Source organism: Pyrus communis, chromosome 17 (genome assembly GCF_963583255.1).
Source record: "Pyrus communis chromosome 17, drPyrComm1.1, whole genome shotgun sequence".
Taxonomy (NCBI): Eukaryota; Viridiplantae; Streptophyta; class Magnoliopsida; order Rosales; family Rosaceae; genus Pyrus; species Pyrus communis.
In genome coordinates, this window is record NC_084819.1 from 19,331,493 (window position 1) to 19,351,527 (window position 20,035).

Genomic DNA, 20,035 nt, shown 5'->3' on the forward strand with positions numbered 1-20,035 from the left:
CCACATAAGTTTATGCTTGAAGGCCACAAAAAACAAACAATGAAAAACCATAATCTCTAGCAGCAAAGACCATACCACAGATGCCGTCACATCCTCAGAGAAAGTCAAACTCTGAACCGAGAAACTAAACACCAGATCCAAATCCTTTCACAAACCCCTACAAATATATAAAAACAAAGTAACATATGGGTAGAGAGTGAGGTTAAGGGGTATGTAAAATACCCAACACTTGGCCTCAATGGGGATCCAGCATGCCGGTTGGGGAAGGCAAGTGATGGAGAGAAATGGATTTGATATCCAATTTCTGATCTGAGCCTGCCGATTCGATCACATGGTGGGATGAGGATGAAGTATCACATCTAGGGATGAGGGATGAAGGGAAATTAAAAGACAGAAAGCAGTAAAAACAGGCGAAAAACGTTGGACAAAGGGCATGAAGCCCAAGATAGTTGAGACTCAGCTCAAGGAAAACTAAGATTAAACTCAGGGGAGAACCAAAAATTAAAAAGGAATAGAGAAAACTAGAAAATGCGAAGGAAGATGAGGAGGGAAGCAGGGAGGGGGAAAGAGCAAAGGAGATGAGAGGGGAGGAAAAGAAGGAGATGGCAAAGGAGAGAGAAAATAAGAAAATTCAGAAGGAAATAAAGAAGAAAGAGGAAAAGAAAAAAGGAATGAAGAAAAAGAGGAAAGGTGGATGCCTCCACCACCCAAGCCAAAGACTAGGGCCGGCGGCAAAAATTGTTGGAAATGTCTTTCACAGAGAGAATTTTAGAGAGAGAAAATGGTACAAAAGGTTTTGTCAACCAAGCCTAGGAAGCAAAACCAAAAAGCCATACTCGAATGATGACTCCAATAGAGCCATTTGTTCATACTTTTACAAATAAAACCATTTGTGGAGTTCAAGCAAACTGCTACTCTTGGATATATGTTGATCACTCCAATAGAACTATGTGAGTCCCAAAGAAGTACACAAGACAATTAAGCTTTCGGTTAAATCAAGTAATGAGGAAGATGTAAGAACTTAATCATAGACCATTGACACGCCAATTGAATTACCTACACACTAAAACAAACCAAGCAATAAGTCTATGACCAAGAACAAAGATTGATGTGAACATACCTGCAGAATTCGAACTCGAAGAAGCCATAGCAGCTTTAAGAAACTTCACATCCATTAATCTTGAAGTTGAAGTTCTTTTATTGTTCTTGGAGAAAAACACAGCTGCATTATTGTCACAAAACATTTTTAAAGGCCTTTTAACTGAGTCAACAATTCTTATCTGAGCAACAAAATTTCTCAATCACACTGCCTATTTCATTCCTTCAAAACATGCAACAAATTCAGCCTCCATGGTAGAAAAGGACTCTATTGTTTGCTTAGCACTTTTTTAGGAGATAGCACCACCATTTAGCATAAAGATGTAACCCTTAGTTGATTTCCTCTCATCTACATCCCCAACAAGGTTTGAATCTGTAAACTCAATCATCTCCAAATTATCATCTCTGCCATAAACTAAATGATAACCCTTTGTTCTTTGCATATACCTCAATACCTTCTTTGCAGCCACCCAGTGAGATTCTCCTGGATTTGATTGAAACCTTCCTAACATTCCAACAATAAATGCTAAGTCCGGCCTTGTACAAATGTTAGCATACATAATGCTTCCAACCAATGAGGCATAAGGCTTCAACTTCATTAACTCGATCTCATTCTTATTCTTTGGGCACTGATCTCTTGTAAACTTGTCACCTTTATTAACTTGAACGTTTGCCTTGTTGCATTTCTCCATGTTGAATCTATTCAATACTCTTTCAATACAGACTTTCTGAGACAGTCCTAAAAGCTTTCTTTTTCTGTCTCTTGTTATCTCAATCCCTAAAACATAATGTGTTTCCCCTAAATCCTTCATTTCAAAGTGAGTACTTAAAACAGTCTTGGTTTCTTTAAGCAATTGAATATCTAAACTTGCAAGCAGAATGTCATCCACATACAAGACCAGAAAAATGAACTTCAATCCCTTGTGCTTTAAATAGATGCAATCATCCATATTGTTTTCAACAAAACCATGAGCAGTTACCACCAGATCAAACTTGAGGAACCACTACCTTGATGCCTGTTTAACTCAAAAGATTGACTTATTCAATTTGCAAACCATGTTTTCTTTCCCCCTTTCAATAAATCTAAGAGGTTGCACCATGTATATGTCCTCCTCTAGATCACCGTTCAAAAATGCAATTTTGACATCCATCTAGTGTAGTTCCAGATCAAAATAAGATGTCAAAGCCATGATGATCCTCATAGAGTCTTTGGAAGACACTAGTGAAAATGTGTCATTGTAATCAATCTGTTCTCTCTAAGTGAAGCCCTTGGCTACCAACTGTGCCTTATATCTCTTTATTCTCTTTGCAGCATCCCTTTTAGTTTTGTAAACCCATTTGCAAGCAATTGGTTTTGTTGCAGAAGTGGAGTTCACAAGTGTCCAAACCTTATTTTTGAACATGGAATCTAGCTCTTCCTCCATTGCTTTCTTCCATAATGCAACTTGAGGACATTGAATTGCTTGCTGGTAGGTAACAGGATCATCAATGTCCCCTATGTCGAATTCTGCTTTTTAACTCTACTGGACTTCCTCAAATTCAATTAATCACATACTGGACTAGTCTCTCTATCAATATGAGAACTTTGAGCACTAAGAGATATATCTTGTGCATAAGAAGTACCATCATGTTCAGCTTGCATATCAGCACCTATATCGAGTGTCATCTCTTCATCAAAATCATCTCTCTTTGCATAATTTCTTGACAACACTGAGATGTGATATAGTCCATTGGAATTGAACCATCAAGTTGTTCAAATTCTTCAAACTCAAAAGTATCTTGTACTAGATCTGATACATCTTGGTCTTCTAAGAAAATTGCATTATGAGTCTCTTGGATTCTTGTCTGTGCTTGAGGACAATAAAACTTGAAACCCGTAGATTTGTCAGAATACCCCATAAAATAGCATGAACTGGTTCTAGAATCGAGCTTCTTCTCATTTGGATTGTAAAACCTAGCTTTTCTTTTGCAACCACACAAGAAAATGATCAAAACTTGGTGTTCTGCGAATCCATAGCTCAAAATGTGTCTTTGGTACTGACTTTGTAGGTACCCGGTTGAACACATAGTTAGATGTCTTCAATGCTTCTCCCCACAAGAAACCAGGTAGCTTTGACCTAGAAATGAGACTCCTAACCATTCCTATCAAGGTTTGATTTCTTCTCTCTGCTACTCCATTCTGTTGGGGTGTACCTGGAGTAGTGTACTGGGCCACAATACCTTGCTGCTCAAGAAATTATGCAAAAGGACCATTGTGTTGCCCTGCCTCAGTGTGCCTGCCAAAATAGTCCCCTCACCTATCTGATCTAACAATCTTAATTACAAGGTTTAATTGTTTTTCTACTTCAATTTTAAAAATCTTGAAACATTCAAGGACTACTAATTTTTCTTTTATAAAAAATATGTGACCATGTTTGGAGTAATCATCTATAAACCTCACAAAATATGAATTTCCACAAATGATTTTAACAGGAAAAAGTCCACAAACATCTATGTGTATAATCTCAAGTAAGTATTTGCTTCTATTAGTATCCATTTTCCTAGCATTGGTGGTTTTTCTTTTCATACAATCAATGCACTCAGATGCACTGTCAAAATTCAAAACAGGTATAAAACTCAACTTTGACAATTGCATGATTCCATCCTTCGAAATGTGTCCTAGTTTTTTATGCCATAACATATAAGAATTATCAAAATTATGCATTCTTTTGGTAGTTTTGTTCAAAATACTTAACTCATTGTTCAATATTGTGCACTACATTTTCCACAAATGATCATGTAAAATAGCCTTTCCTATTAAAGACCCTTTACTGAAAAATTTCATGCATTCTTTATTACCTATGAAAGTGATACCTTCATTTACTAACTTAGATGCAGAAAGTATGTTTCTTCTCATTGCAGGCACATACAACACATTGGACAATTCTAACACAAAACCAAAAGACAATTTGAGTTTTACCCTTCCTATAGACTCAACTGTGACTCTGGTTCCCTCACCAACATAAACATTATATGTATTTGCTTGTTTTTGTTTCTTAAAACCATGTAGTGAATTTGTTATATGCACAGATACACCAGTATCAAACCTCTAAGAATTTGCAGGAATTTTAATGAGATTTGATTCCTCACAGACATATACATTAGTCTTACCCTTAGCCCTCAGCCATTCCTTGAATAATTCACAATTTTTCTATAATGACCTTTAGTTTTGCAATGGCGACACCTAACCTTTTCTATGTTTTTAGTTTTGACCTTAAAATTGTTAGACTTAGAGGAGTCGAAATTCTTAGCAGGCGCATAAGATTTATCAACATATTTGGGTTTAGAAGTTTTACCAGAATTTCTAATAAAGTCCTTCCTTAATGTTTGCACAAAGTTGACTGCCTCAACTTCTTTTCCTTTGTCCATCTTCTGTCAATTTTCCTCTTGAACACATTGAGATATAAGCTCATCCACATCCATGACTTATCTTGAGTATTGTAGTAGACTTTCAGTTGACTATACTTTAAAGGAAGTGCTTGTAGGATCATAAATACCAGCTGTTTTTCACAAATATTCATGTCTAATGAATTAAAATTTTCAATCGCATCTGTCATCTTCATAATGTGATCTCTTATTGAATCACCCCCTTCAAACTTGTAAGTTGTGAGAAGAGTCATATACTGAGCAATTTCAGCTTTTTGTGATTCCTTGAACTTGTTCTCAATGGCCTTGAAATAATTATTTGCAAGATCACAACTTTTGATGCCTCCACACATGGTGTCTATCATCCCATTTTCCAAAATTGACAATGCCACTTTGTTAGCTCTTGTCCATCTTTCAACCCTAACTTCTCAACCTTAGTACTCTTATCAATAAAAGGTGCAAGTTGTGGTGTATCCAGTACTATGTCATACTCATTCAGTGTCAAAAGCAATTCAATTTTCCTTCTCCACTTTTTGTAATTGCTTCCACTAGTAAGTAAAGGCACAACAACCAAATTCATTGTTTTTAGTGAAACTGCAGAAGACAGCAATGAAATCAACACTTTGAATCTTTTGGGATTCATGATTTCTATCTATTTCACCATGTAATCCTCATCATGAGTCAATTTTGTCATACACATGGTCTTATATCTTAACAAGGATGGCCATACATAGAGCAAATAACTCACAGAAGATTGCATCCAGGAATCACATTCGAACGTACAGATTCATGTTATATCACACCATACATATATCAAGAATAAAAAATTCAATAAACTCAATATAAAACAGTAGCGGAAACTTGGAATAATGGTCAATTTAGTTTATTGTTTTTGATACCCCTGATTCGGATCAGCACGATCCTAGTCTAAATGTCAATTATATGCAGATACATGGCATTCTTTCATTCAAAATAATTTTAATCTAAATATGAGTTTAAAGTCATAAACATACCTTTTGGAGCAATCGAAAGATGTATAACCTTAATCCAAAACATGAATAAGATAGATCGAGAAAAACTAGAAGTATAGAGTGTTTGAATCAATATAATTTGTAGAAACAAGAAGGAAGGGTGCAAACCCAGAAAACATAATGGTCGAAATGTCAGAAACCCTTTTTTTTTTTTTTTTGTTTTTTTTTCAGACAATGTCGTTTCTACCTATATTCAAAACAAAGTTTAAACGGTGTTGTTCTTCCTATATTCAAGAACAAGGTTATGCGTTTCTGGGTTTGATAAACTTTACGTTTTCTTGGCTTTTGTTTCAGATTCTCGTGTAAAACCTTGAACTCAATGACAGTGTTCAACTTATGCTCTGATACCACATATAAGAACTTAATCATAGATCATTGACACACCAATTGAATTACCCACACACTAAAACAAACCAAGCAATAAGTCTATGACCAAGAACAAAGATTGTTGTGAACATACCTGTAGAATTCAAACTCGAAGAAGCCATAGCAGCTTTACAACCAATCAATCTTCTCCTCTCTACAAAACAAAAGTGCTCTCTGAACAATAGGTATTCAGTACAATATGAGCAGCGTATTTGCAAAAGCAGTGAATGAGGTTCTATATAGTATTAATCCAACTCATTCTCCTATTAGAACTCGTGTGGAACAAACCTTATCATACTACAATTGTATAAGACCAATCCGTGCAGAATCCAAAACCCTCACACAATGCAGTACCAAAATACTTACAATCCTACAAGGAAAATGATTTATTCTAGCACACTGCCGAGACAATTCCAACCAAGAATTCATTCAGTATTTTAGCCAACCCTCAATCATGTTTCATACTCATACTCTAACAGAAGAATGAATTTATGACTTAGGATTTGGAAAGGTACATGTGGTTTACTTCTAGTGTGATCGAAAAAGAAAAAGAAAAAGTACAGTCAATTTGCATACCGCGTGGTTCATAGGTTCACTTGGAGAGCGTTGTTTATTGTGGTGTGGACATGTTTACAATTAAGCATGAGGTGGAGGTTTAGCGCTGTTTTGTGTTAGTAGTTTTCATGTGAAAGAAAAAGAGAGCTAGAGAGAAAGAAAAAGTAAGAGTTTGATGTTTGCTGGTTGAGGTAAGGAGTTAAGATTAGCTAGGAAAGTTACATAGTCCAATTCTAGTAGTGCCAAAAAAGAAAACTATACGAAATATTCGATTGTTAAACTGCGTACATGGCTCACTTGGAAAGCACTGTTTAGAGTTGGTGTGGACATAAACAAGTCTAAAAGAAACAAAAATAAGCTAAGAAGGCATAAACAAAATGTGACATCCCACATCGTCCAGGGGAGTGATCCTTAAATGTATATTCACATCTTTACCTAGCACGAGGCATTTTGGAAGCTCACTGGCTTTGGGTTCCATGGGAACTCCGAAGTTAAGCGAGTAGCGCACGAGAGCACTCCCAAGATGGGTGATCCATCGGGAAGTTCTCGTGTGAGTTCCCAGAAACAAAACCGTGAGGACATGATCGGGGCCTAAAGCGGACAATATCGTGCTACGGTGGTGGAGCGGGCCCGGGAAGTGATCCGTCTCGGGCCGGGATGTGACACAAAACACCCTAAGTGCAAGAAAAACCATAACAATCACCTAGTGGTAGACTTGGCCACCAAAGAGCTAGGCCTCAACTTAATCCAAAAGAGGAGCAAAAAGCAAACATAAAAAATAAATAAAAATAAATAAATAAATAAATAAATAAAACTCAAACGGAACCTAAAACAAACAGAGCCCAGCCTAAACGAACTCGAGCAAACTAGGGCACCACTTACACAAATCATAACCATAGAGACCGAAAACCCCAGCCTCAAGCAAACGAGCAAAAGCAAAATCACAACCCACGGCTTAACATGATTAATAACCAAATCCTGAAGTCTAGAATAATTAATAACCAGCCTCTGCGGATTTCTAACACAATTAATGACAAGTTCAAATATTTCAGGAGATAATCAAAACACTAGCAGAGAAGGATGTTGATCCTTTTCCAGTCGTACACATGACAAATAACCAAAACATGCTAGTGCAGACATCAAATAACATCCACATTAAATTTCAAATTATCATGAGTGGAAACATCCGCATTAAAGTTTTAGCTCACACTTGTTCCTTTCTTTTTCATCCAATCTGCCGTGCTTTTCAAATTAACAACTACAAATTACTCAAAAATAAATAAAAGAATATACTAACGTATCAAGAATCTTCGAATCTGAGTGAGTTCATACATTATTTCTTTATGGTGTTTGATGAATCATAGTCAGGTACGCCTGAGAGCCTGATGAAAACCCAGAAGGGCAAAAAGACTAAGGACGCTGCAGTGCTAAAGCGCGCTGCAGTTAAAAACCACTCAAAGCATTTGGAGATGTGACTGTACATTTTTCAGTTGGTTTGATGTGTCGGCAGTATAAAGATAGGGGTTTGGTATTTCTCGAACCCTAATGACTGCGTTTCTTCTATACATGATTTTACAAAAAAAGGTCTGTCTTCCATGAACCGGACCATTTAATGGTCCGGGTTTTCTTGCCGTTGGATCAACATCTGACAGTTGTGGAGAGCCATGCAAGCCTCAAAGTAAGATCCAAAAGGCTCCCAAAGCAACTCTTGAAATTGTTTTAGGGTTGCATGATATAAATGAATTTTTAAAAAATAAGCAGGTTGAAGATGAGTGCACGCTGGCTAGTGATGAAATTGTACTAGCTGTCCATGAGATGCTAGCCAGGATTCAAGAAGAAGCAATGCTGTTTTGGACTGATCATCAAAACCTCGCTTTTAAATAATCAATTGCCTTTTTTTCTAGACTTAATTATACCCTAAATATGATGTCATAGACTCATGTCTGGGTGTTTCCTATCTGGTCAAAATATTCTAACTAGTAATTTAATTGGCAACCTCATTACTTACAACCATTGAGAGACGCTTTCGGTTGATCGGATGGTTGAGAATGATTGTATACTCTGGTATTTCTATTAATTAGCTTCTCATATATTGTATCATCAAGTATCGAACTTGTGATAGATTTTAGAAGAATACGAAAAGAGTTCTTTAAAAGTATTAGAAAGAACATGCAGCTCATTCTTTTATATTTCATAGGGAGTACCTATAAGTTTGTACCACCTATTGACTAAGTAGTGCAAGCATCAAGAGAAGGCGCACCCTCACTACAAAAAGAAAATAGGATGGCTTTCTTGACAAAATTGTTCGTCGATAAAGCTCAAATTTTGCCGGAAGCGCTGCCATCAGTGCCATGCATGAGCAACTTTAGAAGAGCTCAGTATATTTTCTCCATAGCATGTCAAAGTTTAAGTAATGCAATGAATGTAAAGTTTTCTGCAATACATTAATTCATTTCAGAAAAAAAGGATACATGCTCTCTTTTTTAACACTGACAAGTATCTATTAAACTAGCTAGCTAGTGACACCACTAAAATTATGTCTTAATTGCAAGAGATAATCCCTCTTTCAAAGAATTATTTTGTTAATCAAAAATGAAGAAAGGAGCAGTATTCAAAAGATGACTCCAATCGAGCTATTTGTTCATATTTAAGTCTTGGGTTAGCTTATATGACGAAAATGGATGAAGTAACGAGTTATAATTATGAATGTTATATACTCTGATCCTAGTAGTGCCAGAAAATAAAAAGAATACAAAATAGTCAACTGGCAAACCGCGTGCATGGCCCATAAGCTCATTTGGTAAACATTGTTTAGAGTTGGTGTGGACATTTTAGGGCTGAATAAACAAGTATATAAGAAAGAAAAAAAAAGGGAAGAAGGCATAAACAAAACACCCTAAAAACCATAACAAGCACCTATAGTAGTAGGCATGGCCACCAAAAAGCAAGGCCTCAACTTACTCCAAAAGACACAAAGAGGAGCAACAAGCAAACATCAAAACTCAAACGGAACCCAAAACAAACAGAACCCAACCTGAACAATTAAAACAGGACCCCATTAACACAAATCGTAACCCTAAAACCCAGCCTCAAGCCAACGAGCGAAAGGAAAAACACAACCCACTGCATAGGTAATGATAAGGATTTTACCACACGAGTAAAAAGGTTAAAAACACCTATAATACTTGCATAAATGATAAGGTTATTGTGGTATAATGATTCTAGCAATGTCATTTCTCTACAAGAATGATTAAATAATTCATAACAAACCAAATTCCAATTAATTATTGTAAAGCAAAGGTTTTGTGTGACATCCCACATCGTCCAGGGAGTGATCCTTAAATGTATATTCCCATCCCTACCTAACATGAGGCCTTTTGGGAGCTCACTGGCTTCGGGTTCCGTAGGAACTCCGAAGTTAAGCGAGTAGCGCGCGAGAGCATTCCCAGGATGGGTGACCCATCGGGAAGTTCTTGTGTGAATTCCCAGAAACAAAACTGTGATGGCATGGTCGGGGCCCAAAGCGGACAATATCGTGCTACGGTGGTGGAGCGGGCCCGGGAAGTGGTGCGCCCCGGGCCGGGATGTGACAATTTGGTATCAGAGCCTAACCCTGGTCGCGTGTGTGCCGACGAGGACGTCGGGCCCCTAAAGGGGGTGGATTGTGACATCCCACATCGCCCAGGGAAGTGATCCTTAAATGTATATTCCCATCCCTACCTAGCATGAGGTTTTTTGGAAGCTCACTGGCTTCGGGTTCCGTAGGAACTCCGAAGTTAAGCGAGAAGGAGGCTTGAGAAATCTCATGATGGGTAACCCACTGGGAAGTTGCTTGTGAGTTCCCAAAAACAAAACCGTGAGGGAATGGTAAGCCCAAAGCGGACAATATCGTGCTACGGTGGTGGAGCGAACCCGGGAAGTTATCCGCCCCGGGCCGAGATGCGACATTTTGGATGATTAATTTTATGACCTAATTTAATAAAAAAAGAATTTAATTAAAGAGAGTAGACAAATCTACAATATTAAAAATGAGGAAAAGGAAATAGTTTTGTAGAAACCAAATTAGGAAAGCACTAGAGATTTGCCGTCACCTTAACAATCCTATATAGTTCTTCCAATTACTTATGACCTATACATGCATATTTCGAAGGTTAGATTTTCATAATATATGCCTACTTGAACCCTCAAAATACAACATATATCAAACATGCAATCCGTATGTGGTATTAAGATTAAATTTATACATTCATAACTCATTAAGTTTTGTGAATTTTTTTGAAAAACCATACAACTCTTAAGACGTGATATTCATCATAAGTAAACAGAATAACACACCACAAAATATTACATATTTCTCCACTCTCTCTTTCCGCACCCCTCTTTCTCTGTCAGATAAATTGGCCACAACAGTTTTATCATCCTTTAAACTCCGTCGATGACTAATCTAATATCTAATATAATAAAATCTATCGTTTGGTCAAAAAAATAAGAAAAAAAAGAGTTTTGTTGAAAAGTCTCATGGGCAATGAATGCCCACAGTTTCATTAGTAGAATTCTTCAGCATGGGCAGAACTTTTCAATGCCCATGCAAAGTGAAAGTGGAAAATGAATTGTATTGTCAGAGGACGCGTTACAAGTTTCAACATGAAGTTAATGCATCAGTTTGGAGTTGCTTTATAAATAGAGCACTCCATATGTTTTCATGTAACAGAAAAGATAAGAAGAAAGAAAACTAGAGAAAAATATCAGTAACATCATCTATTCCTCTGCCTTTTATTTGTTATCTGCCTGTACTATAATTTTAGTGTGACATTTTACATCTACCTTGCACCTACCATTAAAAGGTTATCTCTCAAACTTTGACCTTTTTTTATAACACGTTATCAGCACGAGTCTCTAAATATATTTATTCTCTCATCTCTCTTCGCCGAACGAACGAAAGAAAGAAAAATGTTTCCTTTAAGGTTTTTACTGTTCATCTTTTTCCTCTGCCTCAACTGTGCAGTATACCCTCGCGACGAACTATTTGCTCCATGTCTGCTCTTAGTTCTCCAACTAACGGTTACATACATCTTTGATTACTTGTTTGGTGTAGAGATTGATTACTAACCCAGTATTTATTTATGTTAATTTCACTGCAATCCAAGATGGTGGGGTACAATCGCCCATCTTGAACTGCAAATTTATTCTTACTGCGATCCAAGACGGTGCGGTATCATCGCCTATCTTGGACTGCAGATTTAATTTTACTGCAAATTTTAGGTGAAGCGGTATAATCGCCCACCCTACCCTGCATATTTGAATTTACCTGCTGTTTAATTTCATTGCAATTTTATGTGGTGCGGTATAATCGCCCACGCTGCTCTGCATATTTAATTTTCTTGTTACTTGAGTGGTGCGGAATAATCGCCCATTCTATATTACATTATTTCAATGAGAATGGTGCGGTATGATCGCCCTCCTCATTCACCCTGAAAATCTCGAGCCAGAAGTTTCGAGTGCTTATCATTTTGGCCTGAAGATCAAAATGAAAAATTTGTAAGAACCAGAAGTTCTGACATCATATTCCTCCAGGAATACATATTATTGCAAGTTCTTACACATCTCATTTTCTTTCAGAAAAAAAAATGGCGAACTTGGTGAAGCTTGAATTTACTGCCCTGGATATTACCGGGAAAAATTACCTGACCTGGGTACTGGATACCAAGATCCATCTGGAAGCAGGGAATCTTGGAGATACCATCAGGGAAGAGAGCAACTCATCCTCTCAAGATCGGGCAAAGGCCATGATTTTCATTCGCCGCCATCTTGATGAGGCGCTAAAGAGCGAGTACTTAACGGTTGAAGATCCGTTAGCTCTCTGAAATGCCTTGAGAAACAGATACAATCACCAGACAACGGTGATTCTTCCAAGGGCCCGCTATGAGTGGACTCATCTGAGGATCCAAGACTTCAAGTCAGTGGCAAAATACAATTCTACATTGTTCAGAATTACCTCTCAGATCAAGCTCTGTGGGGATATTATTACTTAGGAGCATATGCTGGAAAAGACTCTCAGCACATTTCATGCCTCCAACGTGCTCCTGCAGCAGCAGTATAGAGCGCGACGCTACACTGAGTACAACCAGCTGATATCTGTGCTCTTAGTAGCTGAACAGAATGATGAGCTCCTGATGAAAAACCATCATTCCCGACCTACTGGATATGCACCATTCCCAGAAGTGAATGTTGCTTCCCTCGAAGTGAAGGCCACATCCTCTGGTGGTGATAATCATAAACGAGGGCGTGGCCACAAGCGAGGTCGATGGAATAGGAAAGGCAAGAACCATGGAGTTCAGTTTCACATCCAGGTTTCGAGGCATAATTCAGGCCCGAGCTTCAAAAATGCGAATCGCCACAAAGGCAAAGCTCATATGAACAATGCTCCTAGAAACTCTGAAGGAGCCTGTCATAGGTGTGGTGGTAATGGGCATTAGGCGCGTACTTGTCGTACCCCAAAACATCTAGTGGATCTGTATCAAGCCTCTCTCAAGGAGAAGGGTGTCGAGACCAACTTTCTCGACCAGGCTAGACCAATGGATATACCTGATCCAGTGTTTGACTTATCAGGGCAGTTGAACACAACTCATCTAGATGTTCCAGACTTTATTGTGGAAAGGGGAAATGAAGTATACCGGTCCGATTGAATCATTAATGTACTTTTATTATGCTGAACTTGTAGTATTTCAGATTCAATAAAAGTGGCATGTAAATTTCTTGTTATAACTTGCTTTTAACTCTGATTCTCTTACTCAGAGAGCATGGATAAAAATTGTGGTTATTCTCAGAACATGAGAAATGGCGGTGATATTTGTCTTACAGACAGTGCAACCACACATACAATACTTCGTGATCGAAAGTATTTCTCAAGCTTAAGACTTACAAGAGTAGGGGTAACAACAATATCATGACCTTCAGATGTAATTCAAGGTTCAGGGCAAGCCCAGATTATGTTACCAAATGGAACAATATTGTCCATACAGAATGCATTGTATGCTACTCGATCTACTCGAAATTTGTTGAGTTTCAAAGACATACGTTTAAATGGATACCACATTGAAACAAAAAGTGCAGAAAATGTGGAGTATCTATACATTACCTCCAATGATACCCAAAGGCGTATATTGGAGAAGTTGCGTAGTATGTCGAATGGATTGTATTATACATACATAAGGACAATTAAATCACATACTGTTATGAACCAGAAGTTCATTGATTCAAAGGTTTACATACTTTGGCATAACCGTCTGGGTCATCCAAGATCTACCATGATGCGTAGGATCATTAACAACTCTAATGGACATCCATTAGTGAGCAGACACATTGCTGCCTCAAATGATAACCTTTGCAAAGCTTGTTCTCAAGGGAAGTTGGTAATTAGACCATCATAACTAAAGGTTGATGCTGAATCCCCATCATTTCTGCAAAGAATTCAAGGGGATATTTGTGGGCCTATTCAACCATCATGTGGACCATTTCGATATTTTATGGTTTTGGTTGATACATCTACCCGATGGTCACATGTTTGTCTCTTGTCTACTCGGAATGTAACCTTTGCGAGACTCCTTGCTCAAATAATTAAGTTACAAGCACAGTTCCCAGATTATCCCATTAAGTCAATCCGACTTAATAATGCTGGTGAATTTACATCTCAAACCTTTGATGATTATTGCATGACATTGGACATTGATGTTGAACACCCTGTTCCTCATGTCCATACTCAAAATAGTTTAGCTGAAGCATTGATCAAGCGGCTTCAGTTAATAGCTCGCACTCTGCTTATGAAAACCAAATTGCCAGTCTCTGCATGGGGACATGCCATCTTACATGCTGCATCATTGGTTCGATTGAGACCTATAGCCAACCATCAATACTCTTCAGTACAACTCGTATTTGGACATCAGCCAAACATTTCTCATTTACGAGTTTTTGGTTGTGCTGTTTATGTGCCTATTGCACCGCCGCAACACACTAAAATGGGACCTCAACGTAGACTGGAAATTTACGTGGGTTTTGATTCACTATCTATCATTAGATATTTGGAACCCTTGACAGGTGATATGTTTACAGCTCGTTTGGCTGATTGTCACTTTGATGAGACAATTTTCCCGTCGTTAGGGGGAGAAAAAAACGTTCCAGAAGAACGGAAAGAGCTGACATGGGTTGTTCCCACCTTGTTTCATTTTGATCCTCGCAGCATTCAATGTGAAAATGAAGTGAGAAGGATTGTTCATCTTCAAAGCATTGCCAATCAAATGCCAGATGTATTTAATGATGCTATGAAAGTGACAAAATCACATATACCAGCTGCAAATGCACCTGCAAGAATTGATGTCCCTGTTGGACAAAATAAAGTGGCAGCGAATGATTCATCTAGTGCATGCCTGAAGCGTGGTAGACCCCAAGGTTCAAAAGATTCAGCTCATCGAAAGAGAAAGTCGAGGGCACAACTGAATCCAAATGAAGTCATTCAAGAAGAGAAAATGAATGATACATCCACAATTCATAATTCTGGACTTCCAGAAAAAGAAAATGTCCTTGATGAGACATCTGTCCCTGAAGAGACAGAAGTACATGAAAGCAAAGAAATCTCCATAAATTATGCATGTACAAATGAATTGTGGGATTGGAATGAAATAATCATCGATGATATGTTTGCATTTGCAGTAGCCACTGAAATCATCTTAAGTGATGATATTGAGCCTCGCTCTGTTGATGAATGCAAACAGAGACAGGATTAGTCTAAGTGGAAAGATGCAATCCAGGCAGAATTAAATTCCTTGGAAAAGCGGAATGTTTTTTGACCAATAGTCCAAACCCCGCCTAATGTAAACCCCGTGGGTTACAAATGGGTATTCACAAGGAAACGCAATGAGAAAAACGAGATCGCAAGATACAAAGCACGACTCGTTGCACAAGGTTTTTCTTAAAGACCTGGAATTGATTATGAGGAGACATACTCTCCTATAATTGACGCAATTACGTTCCGTTACTTAATAAGTTTAGTGGTTTCAGAAAGACTTGACATGCTACTTATGGATGTCATCACTGCGTATCTATATGGAGAATTAGATACTGACATCTATATGAAAGTCCCAGAAAGACTTAAGTTGCCTGAAACAAGTAATAAACCACAAGGTATACTCTCGATCAAATTAAGACGATCATTGTATGGTCTGAAGCAATCTGGACGAATGTGGTATAATCGTCTCAGTGAATATTTGATCAAAGAAGGGTATATCAACAATGTTATTTGCCCTTATGTGTTCATTAAGAAATCCAATTCTGGATTCGCTACAGTGGCAGTATATGTTGATGATATGAATCTAGTTGGGACTCCTGAAGAGCTCAATAAAACTGCTGAATATCTGAAAAGCGAATTTGAAATGAAAGACCTTGGGAAAATAAAATATTGTCTCGGCCTGCAGATCGAGCATTGTGTTAGTGGAATTTTGGTCCACCAATCAGCTTACATTGAAAAAATTCTGAAGCGATTTGGTATGGACAAGGCTTATCCACTAAGCACGCCAATGGTCGTTCGTTCTTTGGACATTAAGAAAGATCCATTTCGTCCAAAAGAAGATGATGAACTAGTCCTTAGTCCAGAAGTACCATATCTGAGTGCAGTAGGTGCTTTGTTGTATTTAGCACAATGTACTAGACCAGATATAGTTTTTTCAGTTAACTTGTTAGCAAGGTATAGCTTTTTCAGTTAACTTGTTAGCAAGGTATAGCTTTGCTCCAACAATTCGCCATTGGAAGGGTATCAAAGATGTATTGCAATACCTTCGTGGGACAACAGACATGGGTCTCTTCTACTCAAAGAACTCCACAGATGACCAGGTCCTTGTTGGATATGCAGATGCTGGCTTCCTCTCTGATCCGCATAAAGCCCGCTCACAAACTGGATATGTGTTTAAGAATGGAGATACAGCAATCTCTTGGCGCTCAACCAAGCAAACATTAGTTGCTACATCTTCAAATCATTCAGAAATACTTTTTTTACATGAAGCAAGTCGTGAATGTTCTTAGTTAAGATCAATGATCCATCATATTCGTAATTCATGTGGTCTAACTTCGAAGACAGACAATCCAACTGTCATCCATGAAGATAATGCAGCATGTGTTGCCCAAATGAAATAATGATTCATCAAGGGCGATAAGACTAAACACATATCTCCAAAGTTTTTCAGTGCTCATGAGTTTCAGAAGGCTAAAGTTATTGAAGTCAGACAAATCCGTTCAAATGAAAATCTGGCAGACTTGTTCACCAAATCTCTACCAAAGTACACATTTCAGAAGTTAGTGCAAGGCATCGGATTACGTCGACTTACCAAACAGCTAAATTTGGAGAATGCGGAATCAGGGGGAGATACATATCAGGGGGAGCATCCATGATACATGCTTGTTGTACTCTTTTTCCTTCGATTAGGATTTTTCCCACTGGGTTTTTCCTATCAAGGTTTTAACGAGGCAACATAAGCATACTTGACACTATATCAACGATCCAGGAAAAGTTGTACTCTTTTTCCTTCGCTATGATTTTTTCCCACTGGGTTTTTCCAAACAAGGTTTTAACGAGGCAACTCATGTTGATATGTGGGCATCCAAGGGGGAGTGTTGAAACGTCTCATGGGCAATGAATGCCCACAGTTTCATTAGTAGAATTCTTCAGCATAGGCAGAAGTTTTCAATGCCCATGCAAAGTGAAAGTGGAAAATGAATTGTATTGTCAGAGGACGCGTTACAAGTTTCAACATGCAGTTAATGCATCAGTTTGGAGTTGCTCTATAAATAGAGCACTCCATATGTTTTCATGTAACAGAAAAGATAAGAAGAAAGAAAACTAGAGAAAAATATCAGTAACATCATCTATTCCTCTGCCTTTTATTTGTTATCTGCCTATACTATAATTTTAGTGTGGCATTTTACATCTATCTTGCACCTACCATTAAAAGGTTATATCTCAAACTTTGACCTTTTTTTTATAACAAGTTTATAATAAGCTGATTTATAAAGGGATAAATATCTCATACCGGTGGACATGTGGCCCAATCAGACACAGAGTCCGGGAACCAAAAGAAATTCCTACAACCCGATGACTTGACCCGGTTCCCATCCCTACACCCGCACAAGCGCTCTCTTCCCTTCTGTGTTCAAAGCCGAGAGCCGAAACCTTCAGCCTCTCTCTCTCTCTCTCTCTCTCTCTCTCTCTCTCTCTCTCTGCGTTTGAGATCTAAAGCCCTAGCCTCTCTTTTCCTGGTATGTAAATTCCACCGCTTTCCATACTTATTGTTAGTTCCAATTTTGTCATTCTTGCTTTCAATTACAAATTTGGGGGCAGATTCGTTTGATTTAATTTCTCTGAGTTTAGTTTTGCCAATTTTTGTGCTGTTTTGTGTGGCTAATTTGTTTATTAGATCTGAATTATTTGATTAAATATGTTATTTGGATAATTGATTAGGGTTTACTGTATAAAGCCTGTAATTTTCAAAAGAAAGCCCAAGAAGTATTGGGTATTTCAAGTTATATACTTGCGTTTGTGTGCTGGCATGGAGTTGTAGGATACATGTCCCAATATCTTAATTGGGTTTTTGATTTATTTCAGTATGTGTCTATCTGTACGAGTTATTGAATCTGATTAGTTTATGGGATATGAAAGGCCTTCTCTCAGTTAGCAGATTGAGTATGGGGTGTGGCGAATTCAGGCTCGAAAGCTGGCACTTTGTTGTATTGTGTGTTGGGGTTAGGGATTTTATTAGTATTCTTTGGATTATTGATAGATTGTTGAATGGTTTATATTGATTCCATTTACTTTGCTTCCATGATTGATGCCCTTTTTTGCGAATTTCAGTTTAGAAGATGTCAGAAGAGCTGGAGTATCGATGCTTCATCGGTGGCCTTGCATGGTCAACATCTGATAGAAGTCTAAGAGAAGCATTTGAAAAGTTTGGAAAGCTCATTGAAGCTAAGGTAATTTTTTATTATATTTTTCCTTTAATGTTTGGAACTTTGGATACAGTTTTAGATAGGATATATTTGATTTCAATCAAGCATTTGTTTGTAACTATCTTGTTTCCGTTGATTATTGGTTCCAGTTTTGATATCCTATAAATATGGAAAATATGATTTCGATTTGGTTTGATTGAAAAGTTAGATGGTAATTGTTCATTCTTTATCCAATATCATATTGTTTGACATTCATTATACTCTTCAATGGAACTTCTGTGGTGACAGTTATTTCCTCATGTAGGTAGTTGTTGATAAGTTTTCTGGACGCTCTCGTGGATTTGGGTTTGTCACTTTTGATGATAAAAAAGCAATGGAAGAGGCCATTGAGGAAATGAATGGATTGGATTTAGATGGACGAACTATCACTGTTGATAAAGCTCAGCCTCACCAAGGTGGTGGAGGTAGAGATTTTGACGGCGACCGTGGTCGTGACCGCGGTCGTGATCGTGACCGTGGTCGCGACTTTGGAGGTGGAGGTGGGCGTGGAGGTGGAGGAGACTGCTTCAAGTGTGGCAAGCCAGGGCATTTTGCCAGGGAGTGTCCAAGTGAAGGTTCAAGAGGAGGGGGTGGCAGGTATGGTGATAGGGATGATAAGTATGGCGGCGGCGGTGGTGGTAGTGGTCGTTATGGACCTGATCGAAATGGAGACCGATCATCTAGTGGGCGCAGCAGGGATTCTGGTAGTCATGGAGGTTCTGGAAGTGATCGATACAGTCGTGACCGCTCTGGCCCATATGACCGTCGGAGTACAGGTGGCTTCCGTTCTGGATAGAACAATTGCATCCTATAGTGGTACATAAAACACACTTGTTCAATGATTTTTATGCTTTTCACAGTTGGTATTGTAATGAAGGTAATTTTGTTGATGTGCTATTTGCAGCTTGGGAACCTGAGGAGCTGCTCAGGTGACTGTCTCTCTCTGCACTGCTTTGAAGTTTCCCCTTGCTGGATGTGTCCTCTGATGATTTTCTGGGTTGGACCAGTATTTTGAAGTGCGAATCTTGCATAGATATTCACCTGTTTTTTGTTGCTAAATGCTCGACCGAATGTTTGATCCGATGGAATTTTATGCATGCTTGCAAATGATATTTCAATTTGGCCTTATACTCTATGAATCCATTGCGACTGGTGGTTGTCTGTGACTTTCATTCATTGGTGACTGCAAATGCTATGATTGCTGTCTGTCCCTGTTGACTGTTTTGCTTGGGCACTTGAAATATTGGAAGGTCGTTTGGTTCCTCTTGGCTGTTTTGCATTGGCAATTGCAATCTGGGAAGGTCATTTGATGTTGGGTATGTCGGAGGATAGATTGTGAGGGGTCCGCTATTGGGAGTTTGCCTCTTGTTACTTGGAAGTAGAAGTGGTCCTATAAGTAGAACGTCCTTTTGGCTGCCCTGTTTTCGGTATCTTTGCTAGTAAATGGGAGTGAACCGGGTAATAATTTCTCTTATAAGTTACTTTGACGCATGATATATTCTCGTTTGCCATTCCTGCTATAATAATGTTTTTAACCTTTTGGCAGGATCTGG

At 38.3% G+C, this 20,035-nt stretch overlaps 2 protein-coding genes across 2 annotated transcripts; both read left to right on the top strand.

Annotated features, from left to right (window-relative positions):
• The first annotated feature begins 12,082 nt into the window (after positions 1–12,082).
• Positions 12,083–12,931, top strand: LOC137722167 (uncharacterized). The gene is made up of 2 exons (XM_068461132.1): positions 12,083–12,148; positions 12,488–12,931. Exons 1-2 carry the CDS (start codon positions 12,083–12,085, stop codon positions 12,929–12,931), a joined length of 510 nt encoding a protein of 169 aa, XP_068317233.1.
• Positions 12,932–17,608: 4,677 nt separating this feature from the next.
• On the top strand, positions 17,609–19,621 carry LOC137722527 (glycine-rich RNA-binding protein RZ1A-like). The gene is made up of 4 exons (XM_068461552.1): positions 17,609–17,756; positions 18,349–18,467; positions 18,748–19,298; positions 19,387–19,621. The coding sequence occupies exons 2-3, from the start codon at positions 18,357–18,359 to the stop codon at positions 19,276–19,278; spliced, it is 642 nt and encodes a 213-aa protein (XP_068317653.1). The 5' UTR covers positions 17,609–17,756; positions 18,349–18,356; the 3' UTR covers positions 19,279–19,298; positions 19,387–19,621.
• Positions 19,622–20,035: the final 414 nt, after the last annotated feature.

What these genes read in the sequence shown, in the direction of transcription:
- LOC137722527 (XM_068461552.1), top strand. Translation starts at nt 18,357, where the DNA reads ATGTCAGAAGAGCTGGAGTATCGATGCTTCATCGGTGGCCTTGCATGG. An exon ending in GAAAGCTCATTGAAGCTAAG is followed by an intron (nt 18,468 to 18,747) that starts GTAATTTTTTAT and finishes TTCCTCATGTAG; the next exon opens with GTAGTTGTTGATAAGTTTTC.
- LOC137722167 (XM_068461132.1), top strand. Translation starts at nt 12,083, where the DNA reads ATGGCGAACTTGGTGAAGCTTGAATTTACTGCCCTGGATATTACCGGG. An exon ending in GGAAAAATTACCTGACCTGG is followed by an intron (nt 12,149 to 12,487) that starts GTACTGGATACC and finishes ATTATTACTTAG; the next exon opens with GAGCATATGCTGGAAAAGAC.